General features: G+C 57.9%; 2 protein-coding genes across 2 annotated transcripts; one reads left to right on the top strand and one right to left on the bottom strand.

Annotated features, from left to right (window-relative positions):
* Positions 1-35: 35 nt before the first annotated feature.
* Positions 36-2,305, top strand: TMEM160 (transmembrane protein 160). Its single transcript, XM_053916079.1, has 3 exons — positions 36-271; positions 1,293-1,385; positions 1,960-2,305. The coding sequence occupies exons 1-3, from the start codon at positions 64-66 to the stop codon at positions 2,223-2,225; spliced, it is 567 nt and encodes a 188-aa protein (XP_053772054.1). The 5' UTR covers positions 36-63; the 3' UTR covers positions 2,226-2,305.
* Positions 2,306-2,507: 202 nt separating this feature from the next.
* Positions 2,508-18,626, bottom strand: NPAS1 (neuronal PAS domain protein 1). The gene is made up of 12 exons (XM_053916078.1): positions 18,506-18,626; positions 17,280-17,462; positions 16,637-16,872; positions 9,479-9,552; positions 9,121-9,210; positions 7,431-7,608; positions 6,135-6,250; positions 5,759-5,916; positions 5,129-5,235; positions 4,442-4,589; positions 3,327-3,421; positions 2,508-3,008 (listed from the first exon to the last, which is right to left on the bottom strand). The coding sequence occupies exons 2-12, from the start codon at positions 17,399-17,401 to the stop codon at positions 2,545-2,547; spliced, it is 1,788 nt and encodes a 595-aa protein (XP_053772053.1). The 5' UTR covers positions 17,402-17,462; positions 18,506-18,626; the 3' UTR covers positions 2,508-2,544.
* Between the last annotated feature and the right edge of the window lie 6,028 nt (positions 18,627-24,654).

Below are 24,654 nucleotides of genomic sequence, written 5' to 3'. Positions count from 1 at the left end.
GAGTATTTCAGCCTACGGATGCCTTGTGGGGCGGGGCGGGGCGCGGCGTCCGTAGTGCGAACCATGGGAGGTGGCTGGTGGTGGGCTCGGGCCGCCCGCCTGGCCCGACTACGCTTCCGAGGGGCTCTGCTGCCGCCTCCACGGCCCCGGAGCGGGGGCGCCCGGGGGTCTTTCGCCCCCGGCCACGGCCCCCGCGCCGGGGCTTCGCCGCCCCCCGTGTCCGAGCTGGACCGCGCGGACGCCTGGCTCCTCCGGAAGGCGCATGAGACAGGTCTGGGGCTGGGGCGGGGGGTCGTCCCGGCCGGCAGACGGGGGTCGGGACAACCGAATAGTCCGCGCTCGCGAGTCGGAGAGGGGATGAGGGTTCTGCTGGAAACAGGGCCCGGGCGCCGGATGGAGAAGGGCTTCCGTGTACGCGCAGGGAAGCGCCTGCTGCCAGAGCGCAGTGTGTCTGCATAGAAGGGCTTGCAGGTGGGACGGGTTAGTGGGGTGCAGTGGGGGTCGGGGAGGCTGGTCTGGCTAGGACAGGCAGCCTGATGGAATTGTGCTGTCCGGGCGAGAGGGGCTTCCAAAGAGGGCTAAGGGCGGGGGAATTGTCTACAGGAAGGGTCCTCCTTGGAAGGGCCAGTTGGGATTGAAGAGGCGACCACCCTGCACAAGGCGGCAGTACGGATCCCCGCAGAAGAGGGGGAAGTTTCTGATTGGAGGAGAGAACAACCAATAGTAGAAAAGCTATGGGCTGATTGGAGAGCGAGGTGATCCAGGCTGCAGGGGGCGGGACCTCACGTCAGGATTGGAGAGGATGGGGCATTTAGATACAGGATAGTGTAGAGGTGGGGAGTTTGTTACAAACCAGGGACTTAAATGGATGTGAATGACATCAAATCCGGGGAGGGAGGACAGTTTGTGCCAGAAGGTCTGAGAAAGAAGTGAGGGCAGCCCGTGGGGATACACAAATGGAGAGGACGTGGGCCAAGATGACCTCTTGGGGTCTTCCTGTTCTCAAATTTGGGTTTTGCAATTTCGGTCCTAGATCCTCCTCTAGAGTCTGCGGGCTGTCTTGAAGTATTTGGTGTTGTAGAGTTTGGACAAAACGGGCTCGGAGATGGAGACCAGAGAGGGCTTGGGGACATAGGGTTAGGTGGGGGGGGGTGCCAGGGCATGGTGGGCATCTGGAGCAGGATAGGGTGGTGGAATGACTAGTCGCCCCTCAGTCTGACTGGACTGAGGGGCTTTGGGGGCAGGGTTTGGGCTGATGCTAAATTCTCCCTCCTCTCCCACTTCCCTCCAAGCCTTCCTGTCCTGGTTTCGAAATGGCCTCCTAGCATCCGGCATCGGGGTCATCTCTTTTATGCAGAGTGACATGGGTCGGGAAGCTGCCTATGGTGAGTGCAGACGCCCACTCTTGCCCCCGCCCCCCCCCACCTGGGGAATGCAGCACCCCCTCCCTGGTGAGTGTAGATTTCCTCCTGCCCCATCCCCCCCAGTAGTAAGTGTAGAAACCCTCGTTCTTCCCCCACCAAAAGCTGTCTCGCCTTCACTTGTGTCAACCTTCCACCCCCCATCCCACCCCCACTTTGTGGGCATTAGGCCCCCCCCCCCAGAGTGGGTGGCCCAGGGCATGGCCGTGGGGCTACCCCTCCAATCTGACTTGTGAGCAAAGATGAGGGCCCTAGTTCCAGCCCCTGCCCCTCCAACCCTATCTTTGCTCTCAGACCAGCCCGCCCCACCCCTCCACTGATCCTGGACCCCACCTCTGAGTCCCCTCTGATACCTTCCATGCCTGGTGATCTTGGCTCTGTACTACTCCTGACCCCTGCTCTGCCCTTGAGTTTGCTCCATCCCTGCTCTAAGTCCACCTCAGTCCCCTGACCCTGGCCTTCCTCCTACGCCCCCTCCCCCAGCCCAGGACCCCGGGCTCTCCCCTGCATTCAATCTGGCCTTCACCCTCTCCCACAGGCTTCTTCCTGCTGGGTGGCCTGTGCGTGGTGTGGGGCGGTGCCTCCTACGTGGTGGGCCTGGCGGCGCTGCGGGGGCCCATGCAGCTCTCGCTGGGGGGCGCAGCTGCGGGCGTGGGTGCCGTGCTAGCCGCTGGCCTGCTCTGGGCCTGTGCTGTCGGTCTCTACATGGGCCAGCTGGAGCTGGACGTGGAACTGGTGCCCGAGGATGATGGGACAGCCACCACGGAAGGCCCCGATGAAGCCGGCCGGCCACCGCCTGAGTGAGCAACAGAGCTGCGGGGAATGGCCGGGTGACGGCTGACCCGGGTCCAAAGACCAGGACATTAAAACATGACCCTCCCCTCGCTCCAAGCGGTGGTTCTTGTGACAGGGGAAGGCTGGAGTCTGTGGGACGGTTGATGGGGAGGGAAGGGGTGGCAGGGAGGAGGGAGGAGCTCCGTGGCCCCCAGAGACCGAGCTACAGTTGGAGAGCAGGTCTTTAATTATTAAAGCGCGCCTTTGGGGCTCAGAGCCCTGTCTCCTAACCCCCTCAGGGGCGTGTGCCCATCCCCGGGCCCAGCTCTGTAGGAGGCTCTCCCAGTCATCAGTCCCCCTTCCTCTGCACCCTGGTGCTCGTGGGCCCCGGGTAGGGCAGGCCCAGGGGCGGGTAGAAGGCCTCCGGGAAGGAGGGGCCTGGGCCCAGCCTCTGCAGGTGCGGGTACATGAGGCCCAGCTCCGTGGGGCCGTAGCGGATGGTGCTGGGCGTGCACAGGCCCCGCATGACGGGAGGCAGGAAGCCCGCATGGAGTAGGGAAGGTGGGGGGTCCCCGGGAGACACCAGGCCCCAGGGCCGCACGAGGTCCTGCTTCAGGGCGCCTGTACGGATGACAGATGTGAACTCGCGCCGCGGAGGGGCTGGGGGGCCAGCCGGCTCCTCGTCCCCGCTGTCCTCCGTGTCTTTCGTCTCCCCCCAGCCGGGCTCTACTTTGATGCCTTTGCCCCGGGTTGGGGGGGCCTCGTCCTTGTCTGGGGGGGCAGCCTGCTTCTCCTGCACCGGGGACGCTGGCTCTGGAAGAACATTTTGAAGGGCGCTGTAAGTGCGTCCCCAGCCTGGGGCGCGGAGGCTGAGAAACCCTGTTCTAGACCGGCGCTCACAGAACTCTCCTCCGTGACGCCGCCGCCACACCTGCGCCACACAGTGCGATGGCCACCTGCTACGTGTGGCTACAGAGTGCTTGCGATGTGGCACGTACAGCAGAGGACTCGAGTTTTTAGCTTTAATGTAAGTAGCCAACCACACGTGGCTAGTGGCTTCTGGACTGGACAGGGCAGGTCCCAGGGGTCGCCCGGGGAGCCTTCCAGGGGCCAGGGTGGAAGGCGGCTCACCTGCGGGTTCCGGCTGTGGGCTGGACGCGTCCTCACGGGCAGTGCCAGCTGGCAGCTGGAAGGTGTCCAGAGGTGTCTGGCCGCCCTCGGGGTGGCTGGGACAAGACAGGTGGGGTGGGGAACCAGGGTTCCTGGGTGGGGGCGGACTCCCCTTGGCTCCCCAGTCTTGTGGGTGCAGACTTCCCCTCCCCCTCTGAGTGTTGAACACCCTGAGAAACTTACGCCTCATGGCTGGACCCCCAGACTCCAAGTTGGCTTCTAGCCCAGCTCGACCCCATCTCCTGAGGCTAGACCTGCGTGGCGTGGTCCCTGAACGTCACTACCTAGGTGTTCCCAGGCACCTCACGCTCACCTGGCCTTAGCGTCTTCCCTCTGAACTGTTACTCTTCTCGGGCCTGGGTCCGGGCCCAGCAAAGCCTGAGTCCTGGGCACCCACATGTGGCTGCTGCATTCCTCCCTGCAGGGCCTGGCATCTCCCAGGATCCGCCCCAGCCTTCCCCCTGGTCCCCTAGCCCCTGTCTTGCCCCTCAGACTGCCCTGTTCACCGCGGCCAGAGGGGTCTTTCCAAAAGGGAGATTTGAGCTCTGGCTGGTGTGGCTCAGCAGACTGAGTGCTGGCCTGCGAACCAAAGGGCCACTGGTTTGATTCCCGGTCAGGGCACACGCCTGGGTTGCAGGCCAGGTCCCCAGTAGGGGGCACATGAGAGGAGACACACACTGATGTTTCTCTCCCTTTTTCCCCTTCCCCTCTCTCTAAAAATAAATAAATAAAATCTTCAAAAATAAAAAAAGCAGATTTGACCGTGACCCTCTCCAGCTTTAAATCCTGCCGTGTTCTCCCATGCCCTGGCGCCGGGTCCAGACCCTCAGCCTGGGACTGAGGCTGCCCCACCCCGGCCTGGCTGGGAGTGCCATCTGCTCCCCGCTCCTCTGCCTTGTGCAGCAAGGACGCTCCACTTCCAGGCCCTGGCCGTCTCTGTCCCCGACTCCCCCTCCTCTCTTTGACCCCTCCTGTGCTTTTCCCGTTCTAGAGGCTCTCCCTGAGGTAGGGAGAGGCAGCAGAGGCTTCTGAAGGGGGTGCCAGCTGCCTGGGGGCCGGGCGGGTACAGCCCTCACCTGAGCACGTAGCTGACCCAGAGCACGTGGCGCTCCCCAGGGCTCTTCCCGTTTACAGCCACGGTGGCCACGGACTGCAGCCACACGAAGCCCCCGGCACGCTGCAGCCAGCGGTAGTACCCGGTCATCACCTGGCCCTTGTCCAGCACTGGGCCCAGCCCAGGGATGGGAGGAACCAGAAGGGATGGGTATGAGACAGGAGGACAGGAAGAGACAGGCAGAGGGAGGTGAGACAGATGGACAGGAGAGGCAGAGGGGGGAGAGGTGGATGGGGAGATGGTCAGAGAGGGAGGTGCGGAGATGGGGGACAGGTGCAGAGAGGGGAATGGGAGACAGGTGCAGAGGGGTGGGACATGGGTGCAGAGAGAGAGAGAGAGGGTGCCGGGGAAACAGAGACGGTGGGGAGAGGACAAAGGCAACAACAGACAGAGGGAGACGAGCCAGAGTGAGAAACACCTGGAGCTAATGCAGCGCATGGATTTTTAAGGGCGGGTCAGAGAGGCTCCCCAGCCAACGCCTACCCCTACCCCCACCCCCCATGCGGGGACTGCTCAGAGCTCCTGGCTGCCCTCCTGTACCGAGCCAGTAACAGAAGGGACTGTGGTCATCCCTGAAGTGGGACTTCCAGGGAGCAGGGCATTGGGAATACTGGAGTCTGGGGCGGCAGGCAGGGGGAGGGGTTCTCACGGTCCAGGTGGCTTTGGCGGATCCTGGCTGCGTCCTGTCCATGGATAAACTGGTAGCAGCTGCGGCCCACCAGCTCCGAGGGCGCCAGGTCCATGTGGTCGCTGACTCTAAAGGCAGGGGTGACAGGGAGGGGGGGCGGAGGCCGAGGGGTGGGAAAAAGGCAGGGTGGGTTCTGGAGTTCCCTAGGGTCGCCACTCTTACTCAGGAGTGCTCTGAGCCTCAGTTTCCCCCTCTACACAATGGCTGCAATAGGGTCTCTCCCCCGGTGGTTCTATGCACGGGAGCAGAGGGCACCCCTGGCTGTGGGTACTATCTCACCAGCTCACTATTTCCTTTCCCTCACTGCGTGGTGCAGGAGAAAGAGTGGATGAGAGATGAGGGGCCGGAGAGGCCAGAGAGATGGGGTCAGGGAGGGGCGAAGCTCTGCACTGGGCGCCCCCATGGGAGCGCTGGCACCTCCGTGCGCAGTCCTCTGCCCCGAAGGCCCCGTCCGGTCCTCGTGCCTTCCCTCACTTCCCCTCCCCTGCTCTTCTGCCCCCCACCGCTCCCCAGCGCCCCGCAGAGCCTCAGCATGCACGCCCAGCTCTCTTGTGCACCCCCTTCCTCCCGCCTCAGCGTCACCCCCACTACCTGCTCTCACAAGCCAGGATGGTGAGACCCAGGCTGAGGCGGAAGACGATCGTGTGTCCGTGCAGCGGCAGCTCAGCCAGTGGGGCCGGGGGCAACGTGTGGCCAAGGGCCACAAGGCCCAGCGCACGTGCCCGAAGGCGACCAGTCACGTGTATGACCTGCAGGTGGTGGGTGAGCCATGGTTGGAGGAGGTGGGGGGGGTGGTCAGGAGGATCTTAACCTACCAGGGCGCAGGGCTCCCGCTGTCACCCACAGGCTCAGGGACACAGCTGGCGGGAATGCAGGAGCCACCCCCCCCACCCCCCCACCCCCCCACCCCGCCAGCCAGCAAGGGGATGGGGGAGTCAGAGGCTGGGGCCAGAGAGCTCACACCCACCTTGTACCCCGAGGCCTTGACGTGCAGGCCCCGCTTGGTGAGCGTGGATTTCATGCGGATGAAAAAGGAGCGCTCCTGGACCCCAGAGGAGGGGGTCACCTCCGTGGGGCTGGCCTCTGGGGCAGAAAGTGAAGGCAAGTTCACTAGGGGCTCGGGGGGGGGGGGGGAAGCACATACAGATGCCCTTCCCTGCCCCCTGCAGAGTTTGCCAGACCGGGGGTCATGGCCACAGACACTTGGAGACCCACCTAACGGTCCTACAAGCTCACTGACAACGCACACTAACCTCCCCTCCCAGCAGCAGCCAGCCAGGTCTTTCTAAAGCTCATCTCTGACCCTGTCCTTCCCTGTCCCGAAGCCGCCATGGCTCCATAGGACCCAAAACTTGGGCAAGAGCCGCCTCCTACTGCCATCTCTAGCTGCAACCTCCGGGTCTCAGGTCAGACATCCAGGAAGCCCTCCCTGACCCCCGGGCTGGGTCAGCCTCCCTCACTAGACTGTGAGCCCTGGGAGGGAGGGGTTGGGGTGGCTGTCACTACTGTGTCCCCAGCCCTGCCCAGCACAGGGCCTCAGGGTGTAGCAACAGATAAGACAAATACAAGTTAGTCTGCAAAGATCCCGTGGTACAGTCATTCATACACTCACACCCGGATGACGCTGTGCCTCAAACTGAGGTACAGACAACCCACAGCCCCACACACGTCCCAAACGTCTCCCCAAACTTGCTGTCGCTGCTGACAACTCAGGTGGTTTTGGTGTAAAGAAAACCTTATTTACAGGGAAGGTCGTCTCACAGTCCCCTAACGATCTCAGAGCTAAAAGGGACTTTCGGCATAACCTCCAACACCCTCCCTCTTTAACACGGAGTGGGGTTTTCCGTTGGAGAGAGCGCTGGGGAGCAGGGACCCTGCGCTGTGCCTCAGTTTGCTCCTCTGTAAAGTGGAGAGAATCTGAGGCCCTGCTTTGTAGGACTGTGGTTAGGAGTCAATGAAATCACGTACTTAGAGGCGTGGCACAGGTAAATGCCCCGTAAGTGTCTGCTGTCCTCATTTACCAAAGCCTGGCTCTATCTGTCACCCACTGGCAACCAGAGGGGTCTTTCTGAAGCTCAAAACTGGGGGATCCAGGCAGTCTTAGGGAGCTAAGTCTCCCTGCCTCAATTTAGACTCTGATTCATTTTACAAAAACTTGCTTTGCACAAGTCTAAGGAGAGTGGGGTTTGTATACATGAAACATGATACACTGTACCGGGTGTCTCCCGATCAAGCCTCATTCTTTGGGGGCCCTTGGAATTACCGATCTCAGGGGTATCGGCAAGCGAGGAGGAAGATGAGGAGGAGGAGGAGGAAGAGGAAGGGATGGAGGGTGGAGTGGGGGGCCCGGGGGTCCGGGTCCTCAGCCCCAGTTGCTCCAGCACCTCTGAGTGGTCCCCAGGATGGATGTAGTCGAAGACGCTGCTGCCCGTCAGCTCCACCTGCCGGCGAAGGAGGGGAATGCAGGGGCTGGTGAGGTGCGCGCGCAGCCTCCCGCCGAGTGGGCCACAGGTTCATTCGCTTACACACAGGAGTGCTTCGTGCGGGTCTAGTGTTTTCACTAGAACTTTTTTTAAAGTTTTTTTTTTTAAAGGAGGAGGCAAACGTGGGCTCTTCCCGTGCCCTTCCACTTCAAAGCCAGTGATTATTAACGATTTTCCGCTCTTGCCTACTCTATTAAGAAGCTTTGCAGCGAGTTGGGATGGGGCAGGGACAGGGCCCCGAATTTACAGCAAACAACTGTGCCCGTAGATGAATCACTGACCGTCCCAACAGCAGTGAGACTTGATACAAGCAATAGAATGGTTTTCAAACTCTCTAACGAGCGAGAACCTTTTCATTAGACAGACTTTGACGTTCAACTCACCTCCCCCACCCCAAATCTTGCAGCAGCCCCCTTCTCCCACCTCCCCCAGTCCAGGCCCCCGTGTTCTCCCCGCTGTGTTCCTGCCCCAGCATCCTCACTGGTCTTCGGGCTTCCAGTCCCGGCTCAACTGGGGACCCCTCCATACGTTTCTCACAGGGTGTCCCTCCTCCCATGGCTCCCACCAGCTCAGGGCTGGCGTCACCCCGCTGAACTACTCCCCTTCATTAAACCCTTCCCACACCTGCTTCACACCTTTCCTCCACTCTTTCTCCCTCCCTTTCTCTTGCCCATCTTCCCCTTCCTTCGGAGTCTTCCTCCGCCAGAACTCTCCCACAACCCACTGAAAACCTGCTCACAAAGGCCAAATACCAAAGCACTCAATTGTCTAAATTTACCGTTTGCCAAAACCTGTCTAAGAACATTGGTGGCAATTTGCATTGGATGGATTAGTAAGGCCTAGAGGCCACAAGCAGCCAGGAGTCCAGATAGGGGCGATAGGGCTCTGTTTTATTTTTTATTTTTCAAGATTTTATTTATTTATTTTTAGAGAGAGTGGAGGGAGGGAGAACGAGAGGGAAAGAAACATGGATGTGTGAGAGAAACATCAACCGGTTGCCTCTTGCACGCCCCCAGCTGGGGGCCTGGCCCACAATCCCTACTTGTTCCGGGACTGGGAATCGAACGAGCGGCCTTCCTGTTTGTAGGCCGACGCTTAGGGCTTTCAGACGCCACAAAAAACCTCCCAAAGTTCGCGAATCCCAAGCCCTTCCTATACAAATTGTTGTAATCCTACACGAATTGTTAAGATGAAACAAGTTTTGGCAAATATGGTGCCTTTGGCCACCACTCACTGGCAAACTGATCTTTCTGCTAATTTGTTTCCTTCAAATTGACCCTGACTTTGATAACCCTCTTCTGCCCGTGAGGAGGAGCCATATTGGATGCCATGTGGGGTTCCAAGGAATGCACTTTGGAAAGCATGGATCCAGTCTGTTTTTCACGCTGGTTGGTGAGAGGAAGGGCATGCGTGGGTCGCCGAGGGAGATGGCGGCTGCCCTGGTCCAGGCAGCCTGCTGAGGACCCTTACCTGTGAGAGGCCCAGATAAATGGAAACCGTCTCTGAGATGTAGAGGAACTTCCCCTCCTGGTTCAAGGCAAACACAAAGCCATCCAGGGACTAGAGCGGGAGAGACAGGGAGGGGGGAGAGAAGAGCCTGGCTTCTGCAAGAGGCTCTGAAATCTTACCTCTGCCTGGAATGGATTTTTTATTGAGGGGAAGACGGGACTTCGGTGGCCCTGGGAAGAGGCAGGCAGGAAGGGGAGCCCCAGAATCGGCCTCCCGGTCCTGGTGCTCTGGGTGGGAGGGATGCGGGAGAAAAGGGTGCAGTTCCCAGAAATGGCCACCAAGTGGCAGAAAGGAGCAGCAGGTAGGCAAGGGGCCTCACCTGCAAGATGTGTCCTCCCAGGTGCTGCTCGAAGACTTCGGAGACCAGTGCCACGGGGCCCCTGCGGCCTGGGGCTGGGGGCAGAGGGAGAGGTGAGGCCGGGGCCTGCGGTCTGGCCGGCCCTGGCCTTCAGGGAAGGACCCTAGGGAACCAGGCTACAAATTTCCTCTCTTCCCCCAAGTCTTGTAGCATCCTGGGATGCTGAGGGGCCTCCAGGCCCTGTGGGAGAGAGACCTGGGATGTGGGGAGGGGCGAGAGGGGCAGAGGTAGGCCAGAAAGACAGAGAGATGCCAGGGCATGCAGAAAGGGATTCATTCATTCATCCACCCATCCATTCATTCAGCAAACTCTCCCCGAGCACCCCCTGTGGGGCCAGGCTCTGTTCCGGGTAGTGCTGGGAACAGTGGGGTGACCCAGACAGCCTGGTCCCACCCTCCCGGGGCACCCAGACCAGGGACACCTAAAGAAGTAAAAAACGAACAAATAGGGAATGATCATTTTTGGCCAGAGCTATGAAGAATCAAAGAGCTTGTGTGAAATGAAGAGGGAAGGGGTAAGGCCTGTTGAAGGGGGCGGGGGGAGCTTGAGCTCAGACCTGAAGGATGAGGAGGAGGCAGGGAGGAGACTGAACAGGAGAGAACGACACACACAGAGACAGAGACAGAGAGAGACACATACACAGAGAGACAGAGGCTGACAGGCAGAGACAACACACAGAGAGACGAACAGCTAGACAAAGAAACATACAGAGAGATATAAAGGAGTAGAGAAAGTGATTAAAGACATTAGAACTCAACAAGAACCCAATTCAAAAAATGGGCAAAGGGCTTGAATAGACATTTCTCCAAACAAGATATACAAATACCCAATAAGCACAAGAAAAGATGTTTAAACTCATTAGCAAAATGCAAATCAAAGCCACAGGGAAAAGCCCTGGCTGGTGTGGCTCAGTGGATTGAGTGCCAGCCTGGGAACCCAAACGTTTGCCAGTTCGATTCCCAGTCAGGCCATGTGCCTGGGTTGCAGGCCAGGTCCCTGGTTGGGGGCCTGTGAGAGGCAACTGATTGTGTATCCCTCGCACATCGATGTTTCTTTCCCTCTCTTTCTCCCTCCGTCCTCCTCTCTGTAAAAATAAAATCTTAAAAAAAAAAAAACAAAAAACAGTGAGAGACAACTTCACCCCCACTAAGATGGCTAGCAAAAAAAAAAACCCAGAAAAGAAGTGTGGGGAGGGGGTGCAGAAACTGGACCCCCCACGCACTGCTGGTGGGAACGTCAATGGTGCAGCTGCCCCAGAAAACAGTGCGGTGGGGCCTCCAAAGTTAAACACAGAATTACCGTCTGACCCAGCAACCCCAGCAACCCCACCTGTAGGCTCACGTACACCCAGAAGCATGGAAAAGATGCCCTCACAGTTGCTGGTACCTAGATGTTCACAGCAGCCCAAAGGTGGAAACAACCCAGATCTCCATTAACTGATGAATGGGTAAGCCAAATGGGCTGTACCCAGGAAATGGAATATTAGTTAGCGATGAAAAGGAACGAAGCAGCGCTCTGCGCTACGACTTGGGTGAACTTTGAGAACATTGTGCTAAGTGACAGAAGCCAGACAGGAGAGGCCACGTATTCTATGGCTCTATTTATATGAAATGGCCAGAATAGACAAATCCATAGAGATGGAAAGCAGATTGGTGGTTGCCAGGGGCTGGAGCTGGGAGCGGGGTGTGGGGGGCTGGGGGTGGGGGAGGGAAGGGGGGGGAATGGCTGCTAATGGCTGCAGGGTTTTAGGGTGATGCCGAAAAAGTTTGGAACTAGACGGAAGTGAGGGTTGCTCGACATGGTGAATGTCCTAAATGCCGCTCAACGGAACACTTTAAAATGGTGAATTCTGCCCTGGCTGGTGGGGCTCAGTGGATTGAGTGCAGGCCTGTGAACAGAGGATCACCGGTTCGATTCCCAGTCAGGGCACCTGCCTGGGCTGCAAGCGGGGTCCCCAGCTGGGGGCATGTGAGAGGCAACCACACATGGATGTTTGTTTCCCCTTCTTTTTTCTTCCCTTCCCGTCTCTCTAGAAATAAGTAAATAAAACCTTTTAAAAAATGGTGAATTTCGTGTTATAAGTTTTACCTCAGTAAAAAAGGGTTTTTAAAGAGGTAGGGACCGAGACATACATAGACACAGAAATGGAGACAAAGACAGAGAGACATAACGACATGGAGACACAGAGGAAACGAGGTGCACAGAGATACGGAGAAGTGGCGGGAAGATGCTGATGGCAAATGAAACAGACAGAGAGCCCCTGACCCAGCCCCAGGCCCCCACGCTGAGGTCATGGACCCTGTTCCCACCCGGAAACCCCTCCCTGATCCTGCGGAGAACGACCCCTCAAGGGCCCCGTGCACAGACTGGGGAGCTCCTTGAAGGACTCTGCCACCTCAAGAGTCCCCAGGCGCCTGGCTCGTGCAGGGCTAGGTTCTGGTCGCATCCAGTGGTCAGGGTGTCCCTCCCCGGCTGTATGCCCTGGGACCAGCCTCTTCACCTCTCTGTGCCTCAGTTCCCTCCTCTGTCAAGTGGGTTTGCTAAGAGCGCAGCCCTCCCAGTCTGGGTGAGCATTCAGTCAGCGTAAGCAACTTCTGGAAAGGGCCTGGGGCGGGAGGCCTGGCCCACAGCAGGTGCGGGGAAACAGGGAGCTAGCATGAGTATTAATAGTGTGATTACTATTGTTATTTCCAGGCGATCAAAACACCAGGCGCGAAGAAACCCCGCCCCCTCCCCCAATCAGGGCGCAGCCCCCGGCCCCGCCCCGCCCCCTAACGTCTAGGCCACGCCTCGTTCTTCCCGGAGCGCTCCCCACGTCCTCCCGCTGATACATCCCTTCCCCACCCTCGTCTGGAACTCCAGGAACAATAACTGGGGGCGGGGGGTGATTAATGGGGACCCCTCCCCCGAGATGCAAGCGCGAACCAGCCGGGTGACAGGCGGGAACAATGCTGCTTGCTAATTGTTGCAATTTTCCCCTGTCATTTTTGCTAATTCCTTCATTTTCCCTCTCAGAGGATCAGCCCAGGTCAGACTGAACGGCTGCAATTAACGGCGTTAATGGGCACGTCGGGACGGGGCGGGCGGGGTGTGTGTGTGGGGGGGGTAGGGCTCAGCCACTGGCTGTTCCTCCCAACACCGGGCCTGTCCCCTAGGACAGGGAGCCCTGGGGTCTGTCCTCCTCACTGACTCGTGCGTCTTATTACCCCCATGCTCTCCTTCCCCAAACTCTCCAGTTCCCCATCTTCTGCCCCTGTTTCCTCCTCTTCTCCCTAATGCCTCAACCCCTGTCCCCCAGATTGGTTACTCCCGTATCTGCCCCCTCATTACTACCAGATCTGGCCCCTCCTCATGTCCAACCCCAACCATCACTCACTCATTCAACGAACATTTGCTGCTTCTTATGGGATTCCGACTCTGCTGGAGAACAAAAACTGTCCCAGTCATGCCATCCCTTACAGAGTGGGGACTCTGTAAGAGTGTAGGCCTCTCCCAGGCCTACCGGGTTCCCCCTCCCCCTCCCATTTCAACTGTCCTGAGGGATTGGGGGGCTGTTGGGGGGCAGAGAGGGACATGTGAGGGGGGAGGAAGGGCTGGGACTTCATTACCCATCAGAGGTCTGAGAGGGAACTGCCCCACCAATCAGAGTTCCTGGGCCTGAGGGCTGGAGGGGGCATTTCTGCCTCCACTGTCCTCAGCCTCGTCTGCAAAACAGGTCCAGGGACGGAGCGGCCGTGCAGAGCGGTGCACACGGTCAGTGCCCAATTCCTGAGTCTCACTGCTATGCTATCAGTATTAGAGGGATGACCTGTGTTACTTGCCAGTGTTATGACGCTCTCTCTGCCCTTCCGGTAGTTCCTTACCCTGCACCTTGACCTCCTCCAACTCTCACACCTGTAGCCATTTTCTGCAAGTCCTACAGGCTAGGCTGTCACTCATCGCAACACCTCAATCCCACCACCTGTCACCCCACAACCCCCACACTGGTGGTCTAGCTGCCCGCCTCCCGCCTGGACCACTGCACTTGCCTCCTCACGGGACTCCCTGCTCCCACCCGCACCCACCCGCACCCCGGCTTCCATCTCACTCAGGGTAACAGACAAAGTCCTCGCCACAGCCCACAAGGCCCTGCAGGACCCACCCCTTGCTGCCCACTCCTTCACTCACTCCTCTCCAGACTCCCTCACACTGGGGAGCTGACTCCAGTCTGCCTCAGAGCCTTTGCACGTGCTGTTCTTCTGGCTTTTTGCTTTTAAAGATTTAATTTATTTTTAGGGAAAGGAGGGAGAAAGAGAGGGAGAGAAACATCGATGTGTGGTTGCCTCTCATGCGCCCCCTACTGGGGACCTGGCCCACAGCCCAAGCATGTGCCCCAACTGGGAATCGAAGTTGTGACCCTTTGGTTCCCAGGCTGGTGCTCAATCCACTGAGCCGTACCAGCTCTTCTAGCTTTTCTCATAACTTGCTTCCTCACCTCCTTCCAGTCTCAGCTCAAAGGTCACTTTTTCAGCGCGCGCATGCCTGACCTGTGGATTAAGATGCCACCCTTTCTGCTCTCCTCCCATTCCATGTCACACAGCTGTGGGAGTGAGTTTTTACTCCTGTGTCCTAGACTCGGGGAACAGGGTGCTGTGGGGAGAGACATTCAGCAAATAAGAGAAATAAGAAAGAGATAGTGTCAGGTGATAGTGCTGTAAAAAGAAATACGGCAGGGAAGGAAGACAGGGAGTGCTGGGTAGGGTACCATGTTCAGCAGAGTGGTCAGGGAAGGGAGTGCCTGTGCAAAGGCCCTGGGGTGAGGGCCTGCTTCTCTGGACCACAGCAAGGTGGCCAGTGTGGGGATGGAGAGGGCGTTAAAAGAGGTGAGGGGGCGCCCTGGCTGCTGTGGCTCAGTGGATTGAGCCACCACCTAAGAACAGGTTCCATTCCCAGTCAGGGCACATGCCTGGTTGAAGGTCAGGTCCCCAGTAGGGGGCACACGAGAGGCAACCACACATTGATGTTTCCCTCTCTCCCTTCCCTGCTCTCTAAAAATAAATAAATAAAATCTTTAAAAAAAAATAAAATGGGAATCACAGCATGGTCTCCCTCCTCAGGTTTCTGAGAGGGTTAAGCGAGTTAACTGTATACAGCGCTCAGCAGTGCCTAAATGTGCTGTATATCATTACTCTCACTATTATTATTATTTTTTAAATGTAGTATTCACTGGTGCATGCATTTCCTTTTTAAATTTTTTTATTTATTGATCAGAGAGAAAGCAGAAGGGAGGGGGAGGGGAGAGAGAGAAACATCAATTTGTTGGTCCACTTATCTATGCATTCATCGGTTGATTCCCGTATGTGCCCTGACCGGGGATCGAACCCACAACCTTAGTATAAGGGGCTGCTGTAGCCTTCCAGGGCCATTATTTTTACTCTTCAGAGAGCGGGAGACTCAGTGGCTTGCGCTGTCCGACTTCTGCTAACATGTCGTCCTCAGTTTACCCATTTGAACCACAGAAGCAGGCACCCGGCCTCTTGTTGGGAGGCCCTGTGGAGCAAGACATATCCCCGATTTCCTAATCTGGGGAGTACGGGAGGGAGTCTACACAGTCCCTCCCCCCATCAGTGCCTGGCTCACAGGCAGGGGGTTGGCGAAGTCGGGGGTCAGCCACCTCAGTGCTGTGGCCTCGGTGAGCCCCTGGCCCCTCCACCGGCCCGCCCAGGCAATGGGGGCGGGGGCTGGACGCCCGCGGGCTCTCGGCGCACCCCCGCTTCTCTCCGCGGGCTCTGGGACAATAGACAAGATGTTTATCCCCCGCTGCGCACATGTTGTTCGCGGTAATGACAGTAATCAGAGCTCTAATGCCGCATTCTCTTGGTGCCAGTCAATTCGCCTAATTACCGCCTGGGAAGCCGGATTATTTAAATTTAAATGGTGATTTATTGCGGGCTTAATCAATGCTATTTTCTTTCCCCCTCCCCCCTGGCACGGGGGCAGGAGGGGAATTGGAACCCCCCTCCAACCCCATGCTAAGGACACCCCTTCTTTGGGAGGGGGAGAGCGGCCTGGAGTCCCCTGTCCCTGTCACCTGCGACCTCAGATTAATACGATTCACTTTCTTCCAGGAATAAGAGTAAAGCAGAAAAGCAAGGACAGCATTACACGTCTGTGTATCTATCAGTAATAAAATCTGAATACTAATAAAAGTAGATATCTCTATATATCTGTTGTACATATTCTATATTCATACATTATAGACTGTTTCTTTGGTTATTTGGTTACTGTGTCTTGGCCACTAGGAAGTGAGTCCAGCGCCACGCAGGATTTCTGTTTAGTCTGTCTCCCTCGGGCACGGAGTAGATGCTCAATAAACTCCAGCTGCGCCCCCCCCCCCCCCGCAGGATCGCCACTGATAACAACAGCGACCACACACGGGTTGCTTGCTCCGCGCCAGGGTAGCCCCGGGCCTTCACACAGAGCTCCGGGTGGGTCCCCTCCTCAGCCCCACCCGGCTTCACCACGACTCTCATTTCACAAACGAGGCGCACAGAGGTGAGGCGACCCGCGCGGGTCACAATGCTGGGCAGTGCTCCCGTGGGGGCAGGGCCCCAGGTGACTCGGAAGCTCCCCGTCTTACCTGCCATCTTATACTGTTTCCCTCCCGCTTTCCCAAACTGGGAGTTCTGAGTCCAGAGTCACCGCGTTCCCTCTGGGGCCCCTCCGGGCTGGGAGAGAGGCGGGGCGGGGCGCTGTCTCTTGCGCGTTAGTAGGTGGGAGGCCCAGGCTGGGTCCCCTCTGACCCGCTCAGGGGGCTGCAGGTCTCCTTTGCAACAATAATGATTCATCTCCTCTAATAAAAACGATAGCATTTAGTAGTATCCCTGGTGTCGCCAGGCCCTTGATGAGGCCAGAGTTCCTGAAACCTTCCCTACCTCGGGTGCCCGTTTTGCAGATGAGTAAACTGAGGTTTGGAGAGTTAAAAGCGCCTGATACGGACACACACAAGCTCGGACTCCAAACTCTGTGCTTCCTCGGCGCCGTGGAGCTGGGCGAGCACCTGGAAACCCTGGTCCCCTGCCCCGGCGGAAAGGCGCTGGGACCCCCACCCCTCGGCACCCCCGGCGCATGCGCACTCACCGAGGCCGGCGGGGGGCCCGGCGGCTCGCAGCCCCCAGGGCGGTGCCCCGAGCGCGGCGAAGCGGCGCAGGCGGAGGTAGGTGACGCAGAGCCTTACGATGGACGCCTTGTCCAGCTGGCTCGAGATGGCTCCGGGCAGCGGGAGCAGCTTGGCCAGCTCGAAGAACTCCAGGTTCTCTTTTCCGCGCCGCGAGCGCGCCGCGTTCCGGGACTTCTCCTTGCGCTGCGCCAGTAGGCTGGGCGGGAGGCGCAGAGGAAGCGTCAGCGGAGCCCGGGAGTTCAGGGGTGCGAGGCCTGGGGGAAGGGGCCCCGCCTTTTGGGGCCTCAGGGATGGGTCGGGACGCTGGGAGTGGATTCAACACTCTGGAGGTGGGAGCAGAACCTGAGTGTGAATTCCGCGCCCGGCCGTGGGCACAGAACGTGGGGCGTCGGTAACCGGGGGAGGAGAGGAACAGGGGAGAGTTGAGGAATGTTGGGTATGAATCCGAGGCCGGGGTTGGGAACGCCACAGGTTGGGGTGGTTACAGAACCACGGCGGAGCAACTCTTCCCTAGCCCCAGGGAACGGGGCAGAAGTGAGTGTCAATTCTACCACGACGCCGGCCTGGGGCAGGGCCAGGCCCGAGGGACGGGGCTTTGCTCACCAGGGTCCGGGCGGGGCCTTGACCATGAGCCCAGGCAAAAAGTCCCACGGGACGCTGCCACCACGACCTGCCCCGTATCTGACCTCTCCTCTGCCGCCCCCGCTGGGATAGGGGGCCGCCATCTCCGCGGGGACTCGCTCAGACGGGCTCGGAGCAGTCTGCGGGACTCGGGACCCGCGTCTTCTGAGGCGGGAAGGAACCGGGAGGCAGCGCTCAGTGTCCGCGCAGGGCCCCCTGGAGAACCGCTAGGGAAACTGAGGTCTCAGCGGGGCTCAGAGTCCCAGCAGGAGCTGGAGCTGGATGGTGCCTCAGTTTCCCCTCCCTGGAGGCCCCGCTACAGAGCCCGCAGCTCTCACCCTGCTGCCGAGCCCCGGGCGAGGCTCAGGACGCGGACGTGCCCCGCCGCCGCCTCCCCCGCGCCGCCCGCCAGAGCGCCCGCCTCACGCCCGCGCCGGGCCGGCTCCCGCATACCAATAGGCGCACGCGGCGCGCATACGGATCCGACCGGCCCGCGCGCTGCGTGCCAAGCATGCCCAAGCCCGGCGGGGGGCGGGAGCCTAGCCAGGGCCCAGGCGCGCCGGGATCCAGCCCTTGGAGCCCTCTGGCGCAGGGAGCTGTCCCCCAAGCCCATCCCGGGAGTCCCCGTTCCCCGCCTCGCGGTGCGCCTGTTTCCTGGGCTGGGCTAAGAAGGTAGGGGGGCAGAGGGCAAGGATCGCACCCCATGCTCTGCCCAGAGATCTCCCCCAGACCCTGGGGGTGGCGCCGTGTGTCCGGGCCACCAAATCTCCGCACCCACAACTTCCTCCCTGAAGACCCCGGCGTGCCAGTCCCAGCCCCCGACACTGTGGCCAGAGCATCAGCCGAGGACGCACGCAGGATGGCGCTAAGGCTCGGGGCCCAGGTGCCCTGGTATCCAGGTCCCCTAGAACCAGGAATGTGTTCCATTAGGTATTAATTCTTCCAGGACTATGCGTTCAGGATTCTCCCTACATACCCCAGGACCCACGCCGCCCCCTAAGCCTCCGAAACCAGGTGTCCATGTCCTCTGTTTCTCCAGGACGCAAACATCCGTGTGCCCCTGCCCCCAGCTTCGGGACGCAGGCGTTTGGAAAACCCAGCCCCCAGGCCAATGGTGTTCCGGTCTCTTATTTCTCCAGGACCCAGGAGTTCCCCGTCCTCTGCAACCAGCAGGCGTTCCCTTCCCGCAGGACCCCCAGCCTCATTACCTGGCTGTGGGGCGGGCTCTGGGCGCGGCGTGGGGCCGGCCCGGCGGCGCACAGGGGTGGCCCCATAGGCCCCGGGGCGGCCCGAGCTCGGCGGGGCGCGGGCTGTGGCGCTAGGCTCTCCTCGCCCACCGCGGCCTCCCGGACTTGGAGACGCGGGGACAGCCTGGAGGGAGGGGCGTGGTCTTACAGAGCCCCGCCCACCGAGTCTCCGCCCCTCAGGCCCGCCCCGCGCCAGCCCCTCTGGCCTTTTCAGTAGTAGGGGGTTCCCAGCCACGGGAACTCGGCCCCCTTCCACCAGAACAAGAACTTCGGAGTCAGAGAGGGGAGCGCCGGAATCCGGGCGCTATCTCTAGACCCCAGCGGAAGGAACGAGCGCCCCAGCTCCTCCAAAAGACCCTGGGGCCTCGGCAACCTCTTTTGACAGGTCGGGCACCCTGCACGGGAGCCCCCCTGTAGGGGTGGAGACTCAGACGTCAATGCCTTCTCAAGGGGCGCAAATCCAGGACCCCCATTTTCCAGGAGGAAACTTCAGGGTGTCAGCACCCCCCCCCCCCCCGCAAGAGAGGTATCCCTCGCCCAAGCTCACTGCCCCTCTTTTAAGGCCAGGATTTGGCGTCGGACCTCTCGGGGACTGGACGCAGGTAGCCGAGGAAATTCAGACGTCAGGATCCTGGGAGCTTATCTCCACCTCCCTCACCCCCGCCACAGGGACGGGAACCCCGACCCCCGAACTCCCCATTAGGTCCTAAGTGGGAACTCAGCTACGGTAGCTTCTCCCACAGAGAATGGGGACCCCCGCGTCTGAGGCCGGCCTTCCCCACTCCGGTAGGAGGTTCCCCATCCCTCCCTCCCTCCCAAACCCCTTCAGGCAGACAGACACGGGGCGTCCAGTGCGGCGGATGAAAACGGGGTGGAAGTCTTAGGAGAAGCAGGCAGGCAGGCAGGCAGGGGCTCGCTCAGACCAAGGACCCGCCCTGGCTGGACAGATGGCGAAACCGAGGCTCACACCTCTGAACACTCGTGTGCACTGGCTGATGGGACCACCCTTAAGCTTACGCATGATAACCAGAGTCGACGACTCGGGAGCGCGCATGCTCAACTAATCCCTTCCCCACGGCAAGGTTCGGAACTGGGCTCTGTGTTAGTAAGCCCATCTCACAGCTAGGGAAACTGAGGCAGAGAGAGACTAGCTAGCCTGTTGATGATGGTCTCTCGGCCAATAATAGTTCCCTATTTTTCTGCAGAGAGACTAGTTAGGGTCAGGGTAGGGATTCAAGCTCAGATCGCTGTCCCTTGTCTCCTGACACTGCTTCCTGGCTGTGCCGCCTGGGAAGGTGGCACCTCAGGACACCGCTGCAAGCATAGAGTAAGTTCACCGAGAAGTTCTCAGAGTGTGACCTGGGCACTGGTTCTTGAGTCCCTCTCAGGGGGTCTGCTCAGTCCCATTTTCGCACTGAGACCTTTTCTGCCCCTTCCCCTTTGTTGTCCCTTCAGTGTCTGGTGGAATTTTCCAGAAGCTGCATGGCATGTGATAGTGAAACAGACTGAATGAAGACACAGCCCTAAAGGTCTAGCTGTTTTCGCCCTGGCTGGTGTGTCTCAGTGTATCCAGTGCCCACCTGCGAACCAAAGGGTCGCTGGTTCGTTTCCCAGTCAGGGCACATACGTAGGTTGTGGCCCAGACCCCAGTAGGGGGCGCGTGAGAGGCAACCACACACTGGTGTTTCACTCCCTCTATTTCTCCCTCCCTTCCCCCTCTCTAAAAATAAATAAAATATTAAAACAAACAAACAAACAAAAGATTTGCAGCGCTGGCCAGGTAGCTCAGTTGGTTAGAGCATCATCCCGATATGCCAGGGTTATATGGAACAACAAATCGATGTTTCTCTTTCTATCTCTCCCTCCCTTCCTCTTTCTCTAAAAAATCAAAAAATAAAAATTTAAAAGACTTGCAAAAGTGTAAAGTAATGACACTCTTTTGCTACTTTTTTGTATTGGAAAATGTATTTTTTTAGTAAAATACATTATTCATGTTAACCTCTAATGATGGATTATTATTATTTAATATAAGTGTTATCTTGCTCACTGGTGTGGCTCAGTGCACCCAATGCCGGCCTGCAAACCAAAGGATCGCTGGTTCGATTCCCAGTCAGGGCACATGCCTGGGTTGCAGGCCAAGTCCCCAGTAGAGGGCGCGTGAGAGGCAATCACACATTGAAGTTTCTGTCCCTCTCTCCCTCCCTTCCTCTCTCTCTCAAAATAAATAAATAAAGTCTTTTTAAAAAGTTAAAAAAAATTTAAATGTGCCAATAAAAATTTTATGCATACAATGACACACACGCATTCAAGTACCCAGATGCAAATCCTCCTTCCTAGATGCCACTCAGAGTCACTGATAAACTTCCGCAGACATTTGGGGTCTCAGTTTTGCTTCTGTGAACCAGGGGCTACCCTGTGATGTCTGCACCCTTCTGCAGCTCTGACCATACAGAGGGGAAGATGTAGGAGAGCTTCCAGGCCAGGGTGCGCAGCAGTGGGCCCAGAAGGAGAGGGCTGGGGCCCTCCAGCTGGACATCAGGGAGCGTTTCAGAAGAACTCCTGACAAAGGTCTGGGGAGTCCAGGAGGGCTGGCACAGCACCAGGGCAGGCGAGGCAGTGAGCAGTTTTTGGCCAGGGCCCGAAGGGGTAGCCGAGGACCCTGTTAGGGGACCCTGAGACTGGTGGCTGAGACCATCACGGTCTCATAGCCAATACCTCCCACCCCAGCCTGGCTTCCCAACCTCTCATAGGCATTCAGCTCTCCTTACCCTCCCTCTGCTTTGGAGACATTTCCTATCAAAGCTCTGAGACCCCACTACTCCCAAAGCAGCCTGGGTGGAAGGGATGTGACAACAGTGTGTGCCCTTGGTAGGTGGTGAGCTCCGTTACCAGGGGAAATCAATAACCAAAGCAGCCTGGGTGGAAGGGATGTGACAACAGTGTGTGCCCTTGGTAGGTGGTGAGCTCCGTTACCAGGGGAAATCAAGAAGAGGGCCAAGGGTTTTGGTAGGTACTTAGATCACGTGTGTGTGTGGGGGGGTGGGCAGTCCCAATGACTTCTACTTAAACAGTCTCATTCCTCCCTATTGGGAGGTGGGGAGCATCGTTTTACGGAGTTGATGCAATGGGCTCAAATTCTAATCTGGCTCCACCGTTGTTTTTTTTTTTTTTTAAATTCCATATATTTATTTTTAGAGAGAGGGGAAGGGAGGGAGAAAGAGAGGGAGAGAAACATTGATGTGCAAGAGCTACATCGATTGATTGTTTGTCTCTCACACGCCCCCAGTTGGGAACTCAGCCGGCAACCCAGGCATGTGCCCTGACTGGGAATCCAACCAGTGACCTTTAGATTAGCAGGAAGTCCTACAGCGTGTATGATCTGAATCTCTCCTGCTTCCACTCCTGCACTTAGTGAAGTGAGGGTCCCCAGAGGCAGGCCTGGTTCAAGGCCAAGGTTCGGAGACTCAGGTTCAGGGAGATGTGTCCCTTGGGCAGGGGGTGGGGGCATTAATGGGGTGCAGCACCCCGACCTTGAGAGGTCAAGCTCAGGTTCCGGTTCCGTTCTCTGAGAATGAAATGTTTTAATTTTTTAAATATTATTTTTAGAGAGAACGGAAGGGAGAAAGAGAGAGAAACATTAATGTGTTGTTGCCTCTCATGTGCCCCCACCTGGGGACCCGGCCTGTAGCCCAGGCATGTGCCCTGACTGGGAATTGAACCAGTGACATCCTGGTTCGCAGGCCGGCGTTTAATCCACTGAGCCACAGCAGCCAGGGCTGTTTTTGATCCATGTATCCAGTAGACATTTACTGAGCACCTACTGTGTGCCGGCAGGTACGAAACAGGCCGGGATTGAGTTAGTGGGGGTGTCAGACAATAGACAAAAAAAGAAAAAGGGTAGGTCGGGCGGAGCCCAGTGCTGGAGAAGTAAACGAAGCAGGCGCGCCTGCACGTGCGCACACGCAGGTGCAATTGTAGGGAGGCCGGTGTCGCGCCGGCAATTCTGGGAGCTGGGAAGAATAAAGGAGTTGGGAACGAGAGAGGAGAACACAACCCACCAACTCAGTAGGTCCCACTTCTAAGTGTCACTGGACTTGACACCCGGTGTCGTTCTGGGTGCCTGGTCCCCACCCCCCTGCTGCTCCCTGGGCCTCCCGTCTCCCCTTTAGGCCACTCAAGGTGTCAGGAAGAGCCCTGCCCTCATGGAGGACGACGGCTGACCCCGTGACCCGTCCGCAGGTGCAGAAAAAAGACAACAGATCTCAGTGGAGTGGAGCGAGGTGCTTTTACTCACAGCCCAGAGCACCGCAGGGCGTCAGCGAACGGGCTGGTGCCCCGCCCTCAGGCGACCCCGGGAGGGGGCGGCCACGGGCCCAGGGGGATGCTACAGCACTCATTTGGGTAGCAAGCCGCAAACAAAGCCATGCTGGTCGCTCCGTTGTCACCTGGACTCTCGCCCAGAAAACCAGCTACAGAGATGGCTCAGGGTCAGCGACGGCCAGGCCTGGCGGGGTCGGCACACCCGGAAGGGACTTGTGGGACTCGCAGGGCGCTGGGCTGCCTGCCTCTGCTGACCCCACCCCCTGGAAGGAGGGCTGTGCATGCTAGCTGGGGAAGGTGGGCCAATGAGGAGATGCCCCTGCAATTAGTAAGCACCACCCCTCCCCAGCCCGCCTTCTGTCTACATCTGCAGACTTTCCCACGGGGAGGGGGGGCATGGAGCAAGGGTCTCACATCCCTGCAGCCCGGAGCTGCCCTTCAAGGTGATAAGAATGATACCAATGATAGTAATAATAATATCGGGTTGGCCAAAAAGTTCATTTGTTTTTTTCCCTGTACGATGGCTCTAGTAGCGCTTAGTTGTCTTTAACTTCATTCGAAACAATTGTGTTAGGTTGTATGGTGACCGCTGTCATACCAGCGTGCACTAAGAAGAACTTATCCAAATTGGTGAATTTTTGTGTTACCATTTGCACATTGACAATGGAAGAAAATATACATTTTTGGCATAGTATGCTTTATTATTTCAAGAAAGGTAAAAACGCAACTGAAATGCAGAAGGAAGGTGTGCGCTGCGTGTGGAGAAGGTGCTGTAGCTGGTCGATGTGTCAGAAGTGGTTTGCGCAGTTTCGTGCTGGAGATTCCTGGCTGACCTATGGATGCTGCACCATAGGGCGGATGAGCTGAAGTTGATAGCGATCGAGCTGAGACATTAGTTGAGAACAATCAACGTTCTACCACACGGGAGACAGCTGACATACGCGAAATAATCCAAATCAGTACAGTTACTGGCGAAAATGAAAAATGTGTTTTATTTTACGGAAAAAACCGACACGGACTTTTTGGCCAACCTAACGACAGTACCGTGAAGAGTCGTGGGGGCTGAGCAGTGGACCCTGCTAAGGATGTATCCACACCCTACTTCTGCAATGAGGAGACCTGCCTTGGAAACAGGGTCTGCAGATGTAATTGAATTAAGGATCTCGAGATGAGATCATCCTGGATTATTCAGGTGAGTCCTAACTCCAGCGACAAGTGTCCTCATGAGAGACAACAGAGAAGACACACAGAAGACAGACGCACCAGGCGACAGAGGTGGCCACAGGGGGATGGAGGCAGAGATTGGAGACACAGCTCCAAGCCACAGGCCCCTGGAGCCCCCAAAGCCGGAAGGGGCAGGGAACATTCTCTTCTAGAGGCTTTGGAGGGAGCACAGCCCTGCTGACTCCTTGACTTCAGGTGTCTGGCCTCCAGACCCGTGAGAGAATGTGTTTGTGGTGGTGTGAGTCAGTGGTGTATGGTCACTTGTTACAGCAGCCACAGGGAGAGCCTCGGGCTTTGCAGTCAGAGGCCTGGGGTTCAAATCCTGGCTCCCACTTAGTAGCTTGTGATGTTGGACAAATCACCGAGCCCTTTCATGCCTTGGTTTCCTCATTTGGAAAATGGGGATAATGATAATACTGACTGTCCTAGACTTTATGTGAAAAATTGAGTCGATATGTACATCTCATGAAAACAAGGACTGATACCTCGTAAGTGTTCAAAACCCGTTAGGTTTTATTAATATTATTTGCCTGGCTAATATTTATGTCAACTGCTCTTCGGTCCCC

This window comes from Desmodus rotundus, chromosome 12 (assembly GCF_022682495.2).
Source record: "Desmodus rotundus isolate HL8 chromosome 12, HLdesRot8A.1, whole genome shotgun sequence".
Classification (NCBI taxonomy): Eukaryota; Metazoa; Chordata; class Mammalia; order Chiroptera; family Phyllostomidae; genus Desmodus; species Desmodus rotundus.
Note: the sequence above shows the minus strand (reverse complement) of the source record. Positions and strands in the feature narration are given on the sequence as shown.

Bases quoted from the DNA above. Each gene is read 5' to 3' on its own strand.
- TMEM160 (XM_053916079.1), top strand. From the start codon at position 64: ATGGGAGGTGGCTGGTGGTGGGCTCGGGCCGCCCGCCTGGCCCGACTA. The intron at 272-1,292 runs GTCTGGGGCTGG...CTTCCCTCCAAG, and splicing joins CCGGAAGGCGCATGAGACAG to CCTTCCTGTCCTGGTTTCGA. The intron at 1,386-1,959 runs GTGAGTGCAGAC...CCTCTCCCACAG, and splicing joins GGGTCGGGAAGCTGCCTATG to GCTTCTTCCTGCTGGGTGGC.
- NPAS1 (XM_053916078.1), bottom strand. From the start codon at position 17,401: ATGGCGGCCCCCTATCCCAGCGGGGGCGGCAGAGGAGAGGTCAGATAC. The intron at 7,609-9,120 runs GTAAGGGTCCTC...CTTCGCCGGCAG, and splicing joins TTTATCTGGGCCTCTCACAG to GTGGAGCTGACGGGCAGCAG. The intron at 3,009-3,326 runs GTGAGCCGCCTT...ATGTTCTTCCAG, and splicing joins CCCACAGCCGGAACCCGCAG to AGCCAGCGTCCCCGGTGCAG.